Below are 8,000 nucleotides of genomic sequence, written 5' to 3' on the forward strand. Positions count from 1 at the left end.
TCTCCCTGGCAATGATCAGTTAACAAATTTGAAATAAAATATTCGGATTATACAATAATGACATAGCACAATGTCTGATTCTCTGTTGTCCTCAACTTGATGTCTTCATTTATACTTGTATCTATAGGTAACTACAAACATACAAGCATCAGCATGCTCAAAGAAGAGAAATACAATGCCTTATACTGTTTTCTCTGAGGAGCACTGAGCCAGGGTACCCATTCACAGCACACCCATGTCCAGTAAAACCTGTCTTTCTCCAGCTCAGATACCCCAATAATAGCAAAGACATGCTTCTGTTGGAGCACTCAGGAAGGAGAAGGATGTAGCTCATAGCGTGTGGTGAGGTTCCTTGTGGATGATCAGCAAGGAAAGCATAATGTACTCTTACTCTAGACTTAGCATGCATGTACTCATCAATGTTCTTACTGTTAGTGCCTAATAATTATCATGTCCAGATACAGTAAGTACATTTCTTCAGTGTGTTAAACTAATTTTATTTTAAAGTAAATCTTGAGAACTGTAACAGCACCGCAACATGGTATTGGGCAAGCTATTTTAGCCACTAATTTAAGCTTTAAATCTTTAAGGGTTTAGAGCAGAGACTTTGGTTTTCTGCAAGATTACTGATTTAAATTTTTTTTTAAAACAAAAATAAAAGCACAGTTCTTTTTCTGTGCATTCCTGCTTCAACTGCCTTCATGAGCAGTTCACAAGATGTAATTGGAGATAACTAGCACAAATAAATTAAGTCCATATTCAATGGAATGCTAAAATAAAATAGCTCTTTGTAGTGATTAAAAAAACCAACCAAACAGAAAACCCTCACAAACCAACCTCCCCACCTTTATGAAGGGTAAAGTTTGAAAAGAATAGTTAGCCCTCAGTCTTTCTCCCTTCTGAGAGTGGATGCAGAGAATTTTATGTCAAATATGTAAACCCACAGTTCTGCAAGCACCCAAGGAAAGCTGAGTGGAACAGAAATAGAAAATAATATATACAAGGCCTTGGGGCTGAGATTTGGTATAGTCCAGATCCTTACTTAACTCCCCTACCTTTGTCATCACTGATCCCATTAGATTACTGAATGATTCAATGTTGGCTCTGTAAGCAACTTAGATATCTTGCTCTTGGCATCCTTGTCTCAGTGCAGGGACCAGGGTTTCAATGTACTCCTCTGTTTTTGCCTCCACAAGTGTTCTTCCTGCCAGGGAGGACAGCAGCAAGGTGATGGAAGGAACAGCACTGACCATACCAGATCTGTTCATGTTCTGTGCACAAAGAGAATCTTTTAGTATTCAAGGTAGACTTTGTTACTCCTAAATCAATGTAAAAAGAGAAACAGTAGTGAACAGGCTGGAATTCGTTGCAATGTATACCTAAATCTGTACATGTCTGGGTACAAGTGTGAAATCACATACAATTTTGGTGGTAGTCTGTAGCAGAGCCTGTTTGGCTATTGCTCTTGGCTCATGTGCTCTTCAAAGAAGAAACAGACTCAAGAAAAATAGTAAAGAGTAGTTTCATAGCAAAGACCAAGAGGATGAATGGAGGAGAAGACCCATTGAGACTTATCTCTCTATCGCTTGGTCTGTTCATCTAATGCTTGCCTTAATGATGGGCTGTGCTATTGTTTCTAATGTATAAACAAAGGCTGAATGCCTGTTTGCATCCTTAAAGTGAGGGTATCTGTTTAAGTTTCTGAGAGAGACTTACTTTAGACTAATAAATAGGTTTAAATTTGCTGTAGAGCAGTCATATTTACAACTGATGTACTACTACCTTATTTGCTTGTATCAAGCTTGTAGCCAAATGTATTTGCATTTTGTTTTTGCCTTTCAGTGGAGTCCCTTAATCCTCAATCCCAGTTACACAATATTGCACTTTCTAGGAGCCACAAAGGTAGACTTCATTAGCATGCACTTTGCACTTGCTGGGCACAGATATTTTCGAATGGTTCCTAATCGCATGATCTGCAACTACCAAACTTACATCATTCTTCATTCAGACTCTGAAACATTTGAATATTGCTTTGATGAAGCCCATGCATAGAATTCCAAGTTAATGTGTAGCCTGTCACTGTAGTACCCTTCTTACAATCTTGTCATCTCTGATTAGGAGATTTTGAGCAAACTTCTTATGATTGTGGCAGGCTGCCATCCTAATGAGGAGAAATACAGACATGCATGAATTCATGGAGACCAGTGCTGATAGTTTCTTGGTCAGAGCAGATGTGAATTGCCTGGTGTGAATTTTTGCTTTGCTGCATTTTTAACTTTGTCTTCATCGTTCATAAATACTCTAAAAGCAGGCCTTTTCATTGTATTCGTACAGGAGTTTGAACTCACTTGAAACTGTGGCTATTCTTGTCCTTTCAGAATAAGCAACTGATAGGACTCAGGGGTCTGTTTAACAAGAACCCAAAGCACAGTTCTGCTGAAACCAGTGGGCACTGTGTACGGAAGAGATCTATTGGTGATAGAATTCTCCGGCGCACAGCCAGTGCACCAGCAAAAGGCAGAAAGAAAAGCAAGATGGGTTTTCTGGAAGCTACAGAAATTAAAGACAGTGCATCAGAACCAACAGACCTGAAGGACAAAGAAGGAGTTGTAAGGCGTACAAGCCGGAGCTTGCAAGCACGTCCTGCTTCTATGCCCGTGGACAAATATCTTCTTGTAGGACTGCCATGCCCAGCAGATGAAACTGCCCAAGATGACAGAGGAAAAGAAAACACATCTGGTAAGATACTTCCAAAATTACTATTGGTGTAGTAAGTTGAAATAGTCTGCTAAAAGGCTTAGTTCTGCAGTCTCTATGCAAGTAGTTTTACTCAACTGAAGAGTTACTGGACAAAATTATTCTGCAAAAGAGGCAAATGCATTGCAATAATTTCTGGAAGTACTCTTAAAAGGGCAGTTCCCAAATTTCTTTTTTGTAATTTAAGAAGCAACTTTCAATTGTATTTCATCAGTTTCTAGTTTACTACTATCCATTTACATACAGAACTGGAGCAGCTGGCATGGTGGGTTTTCTCTCTCCTTTTTCAAGGAGGAACAACAGCATTCAGCATACGTTTTTGAAAATAAGTGTGTGCAAAGACTAATGCAGACTTTCAAATAGACGTAAAGGGGGCAAAAGTAGGTCAAACTCTACCCAGCAGTCTTGGTATTAACCTAGGTTGTTTAATTTAATTTATATAAAAAGCATGTGTTGGGATACAATCATGGTCTTCTATTATTGATGCACAATACAATTTAATTCTTAAAATACCCTTTTTTTCCTAAGTACATTCAGCAATAATAGTCTTGGTTTCAAAATCCAGTTATTCCCATGACTATAGCAAAGTTAGTGTGTTTGACCTGCCTAATATTTGATTTGCTGGAATATTTACATAAGCTTAGGAATCTTGAATACAGTAGCTGTAGTTCATTAGACCTGCTGTCTTCACCCTGAGCTTTTACCTAGTCCAGATCATCTATACTGCTTTTTGGGGCTGTTTTTTGTTTGTTTGGGAAGAGTGTCTGCACTCACACAGGCTGTCCCCACGAGGCTGCAGGGGTAGCCAGATCTTAGTTCTGACAGCACAGTGTTTCTGTAGTTAGTCCTGCAGGGCTCTTCCTCAGCTGGCACAGGACAGCCAGAAGCATGGTCTGTCTTCCTTGGTGAACAGAGAGTGCACAGAGAAGCTCTCTTGGCTGGGGGGAGTGATAGAAATGCTGCTCTGAATATTTTCAGCTAGGAAGCAGCAGCTTCCAGCAGCCACAGGAGTCACCCTAAAAAAGGGGAACTGCTGGGCACAGATAAGAATATGTTGTTAAGTCACCTTTGTTTTACATGCCTATATGAGTGGCTCTGAAGGAACAGATAATCTGCACATTGCCTTGTAAAAGAAGTTAGGAGAAACAGGAAGCAAAATCAAACCATTTCATTTTCTACCACTCTGAGAAGAAACTGTAGACAAGAAAAAGAGTATTCCTTGTAAAAGAAGTTAACTTTGAAATGCTGTATTTTAAATTGAAAGATCCTCTAGATAAACCTTTGAAGATGATGCAGCTCAGCCATTCTTTGCAACAGATGTAATAATTTCTTACGTATTTCTTCCTAAGATGCTACATACAAACACACAAAGTTTTTTAGAAGAAAAGGTTTTGGAGGTCAGAATTATTCACTTATAGCAAAATAACCTTTGTAGAAAACACAGACCTTGGTGACATGACCTAAAAAAAACCTAAAAAGCTGTCATAGGGAATGAATCCTGCCCCTTCTAACTATGAAAGGCATGGAATTCTGTCCTTTAGAGTCTCCACAAGGAAGACTAGTCTATGAAGGACTGGTCACCTTAGACATCAAGAAATGAGACATGAAGGAGACAAAATTCCAAATGGAGCCCTCTTCTGTCCCCAAGAGACCTGTTCCCCTCTCTGTGCTGCAGGAACACCCTGGCTTAGTGGTGAATGTAGAGAAAAGCTGCCTGTGTCCCCCTTTGTTGTTTTTTTTTTTGGTTTTTTTTTGGTGGAAGCACCTGTGTGGCATAGTGGTAAGAAAAGGTACAATGCACCCTTGTGCACCTACCGGAATAGGCCTGGGTATTCTCATAAAGTAAGCTCAGCCTAAATATTTCAGAGTGGGAGGTAGCTTCACCCATGGGGAGTTACTAGTCAGTTGAGGTGTTCGTTATTGTAGAATGGAAAGGGCTGGCTGTCCAACAGAGATGTTTCTTGCTAAAATACTATGGCTGAACATATCTCCAGTGCCTTAATTGGAATTATGCCAAGTGATCCATTTCCACCTTTGTTCTTCATAGAGAAAAAAAAAATACAAATCAAAGCAGTGTACATCTCATCCATCCTTATCTAGAAGCACCTGGAAAGCTTGGGAAACTTTTCAGATTTTGGAGATCAGCAAAACCAGACATGTCTGTTAGAAACAGTTCTTACTGTGGGGGTTCAGTCACTGTTAGTGCATGATCAGGGCTTCTCTCATTTCCTCCTAGGGTACCTGATTTCTAGCAAATGTTAGTTACAGTACGTATTATGCCAAACTTGCTTCTGTAGTCCCTGCTTGATTAAAAGCTCCAAAGGAATGGGTCTTGGAGCTTGGATTTGGCATATAAAGACATGCAAGAAGATTTGGTGGAGAAAATATCTAATTCACTTTCTTTAAGGAATTCAAAATCTTGCTGTCATGAATGTAGCATGTTGTTAGAAGATAAAAAATGAAATCCTTAAATTGTAATATTTTACAATAACTAGATGTATAAAACAGTCTGGAATCCATCTATTTGGTACTTTTTACTCAGCTCTTTTAAGCATGCATCTGGTTTCAAAGTATTATGTTTTTTAACAGGGCTGTTTTGTTCTGTCTTTATTGCCATGCTTCTTTATAGTACAAAACTGAATAGGAACACAGCTGAAGGTAATACCATGTGCAAGCTACGATACGGTGCCTCATTAACATTATTTGCAACAAATATTACATCACATGCTTGATGTAATAGACATTCAAAGGAAGTTTCAGTGAAGTGCCTGCAGTTGTATTTTTCCATTTATTCATATCACTCGGGTAATTTGTACCTGTACAACACCATGATTAAGTTCTGTCACAAACTATACCTAATTTTGCGTTCTCCATTTGTCTGTCTAAGGACAAAATAGTTGTTAATAACCAACACAATATTGTATGCAACTAATATGTTTCTTATTTAATTTAGCCAACAGTGATGACAATACAAACGAGAAGGAAACAAACTTGAAAAAATCTGTTTTTCTATGTTCGGAGAAACCAGCAAATACTTCAAATTTTCCATCTCAGTATAAGAAAAAGAATGACCAGGAGACTACAGTTGACTTTTTAGAATCACCTCTACAGGAGCAACCTGAAAATTTAGTTTTTGCAAGTGGGGTAGCTGAAGCAAATCACCTTATAGACTATCAGGAAAATAATCTTTCTGATGAAACTGTCCCTCTAATGCAGCACTCTGATTTTGAACTTGCCACAGAAAAAAAGCGTAACAAAAACTGTGCAGACAATAAAAAGGAAGATGACGCAAAAGTGTCTAAGGAGGCGAAAATAACTCATGTAGGGACTTCCCTTTCCCCAAAAGAAGAGATGGAAAGTCAAAAATATGATATTATCAAGAAAAGCACTGCAGCACTTCTTTCTTTGGCAGGTATTTCTTCTACCACTTGCCCTGATGCGCCTGATTTGCACTCTAGTCTAACCATGCAAGACAGTGACCTTTCTCGCCTTATAGATGAAGTTTCTTTAGTGAATGAGAGTGAGATGGATAGCGCTGTCTCAGCTCTGATTGGGCAGTTTGATGTCACAGATGATGAAACTAATCTTACGGCTGTATCAAGCCTCCACGGCACTAGCAGCCAGGCTTTCAGTATGACGGCTGCACACGCATGTGTGCTTACTGAGGATCTCAACAGTCCCTGTATCCACAACTGTGCTGTCACAAAAGCCATCAAATCCCCTTTGTTCTCCACTCCAGATACTACCTTGTTCTCCAGCCCTGAGACTACAGAGTATTCTGTGCACACAGTTGCCCACGAGGCAACTCTTACACCACCTTCTGAATGCAAGACCCACACTGGATTACTTTGCAAGAAGAAATTAAATAGTATAGAAAATGCAAATCCCAAAAGAATATGTGGAACAAAATCTGGAACAAGCTGGGAAGCCTGCAAGACTACTAATTCTTTTGCTTCCAATAGCCTCATCTTTGAGGAGGCACTTGTTGACCCTCTCAGTGGTGAGAATTCAGAAAGCAGCAGTCTTATAGAAGTAGATGGAGATTCTCAAGATCTGTTGGTAACTGCATGTGAGTATAAAAGGGAAGATATGAGCCAGTTGGCTTCCCCTTTGAAATTGAGGCAAAAGCAAGATGCTGGGCATGATGGAGAGAGGCCTTCTGAGAACAGTGCAACTGTTCAGCTCTGTGCTGCTGCGCTAGACTGCTCAGAAAACTTCAGGACTGCAGGGAGTCATCTCCCTTTTCCAGTATGTGAAAATGTTGGTTTCTTGTGTCATCATCATTCAGATAAACAGAAAAATGTAATGTGTACCTCCAAGAGATCCCAGCTCAACATACACTCACCGCTGCTCAAAAGTGCTTTGTCTTTCCCCCCTCATTCAGCCATCAAGCAGACTAGCCCTTGCAAATCCAAGAGTCTCGGTGACTTGACATCAGAGGATATTTCCTGCAATTTTGAAAGTAAGTATCAATACATAAGTAGGAGCTTTATCTCATCAGGTATGAGAGACAAGAAACTTGCTGCTATGAAGAGTATGAGACCACATTCAACAGATGCTCTGACGGAACAGCTGAGGAAGCTGGTGTCCCTGGACCAGGAGGACAGCTGTCAAATGCTGTACTCCAGGCAGATTGATGAAGACTGCCCAAAAGCGCTGGTCAGAAAACTCTCCTCCAGAAGCCAGAGCAGAGTGCGGAATATAGCCAGCCGTGCCAAGGAGAGGCAGGAGGCTGCCAGCAAGCAAAAATCTTCTAACACAAGTAGTGTAGCAGGGGTTATCCTTCGGAACAAGCCCTCAGCATCTCCTCATGTTATCAACAGGCATTCAACGGGTTCATACATAGCCAGGTACCTGAATGGCTTCCCTGGGGAGGATGTGGAGGGCCGAGGAATGCCAGAGGGTGCATGTGCTGCTTTGCACTATGGCTGTAGTGACCAGTTATATACACGTGATTCTGTTCTGCAGCTGGAACACAGTAATGATGATAAACCTGAAATTTATTTCCTGCTGAGACTGTAGATTGTATAAATGTACATCTTCAAAGTTTACAAACTTACACTGAGAAATGAAGGATTTTTAGCAAGGAATACTTTTTGAGGGATTAAATTATTTAGAAATATAATTTCATGCTAGTGAGCCACTCATGATTTAATGTGCCCTTTCTTATCAAAGCTTATGTAAACAGAATCCATGCTTCATCCTTACGTATGTATTATTTTGATTTAGAAATTATAAAGTGA

At 39.9% G+C, this 8,000-nt stretch overlaps 1 protein-coding gene across 2 annotated transcripts in view; it reads left to right on the plus strand.

The window, feature by feature from the left end:
* The window catches only part of PLCH1 (phospholipase C eta 1), a gene marked incomplete at both ends in the record, with an annotated part of 63,976 nt that extends 56,197 nt beyond the window's left edge, over positions 1-7,779 (plus strand). For both annotated transcript variants that reach the window (XM_080623693.1, XM_080623694.1), the window contains 3 exons: positions 1,843-1,902; positions 2,379-2,739; positions 5,711-7,779. In XM_080623693.1, the coding sequence (XP_080479819.1) occupies positions 1,843-1,902; positions 2,379-2,739; positions 5,711-7,779 (2,490 nt within the window). The remainder of the gene's footprint in view (positions 1-1,842; positions 1,903-2,378; positions 2,740-5,710) is intronic.
* Positions 7,780-8,000: the final 221 nt, after the last annotated feature.

This window comes from Psittacula echo (genome assembly GCF_963264785.1).
Source record: "Psittacula echo genome assembly, chromosome: 7".
NCBI lineage: Eukaryota > Metazoa > Chordata > Aves > Psittaciformes > Psittacidae > Psittacula > Psittacula echo.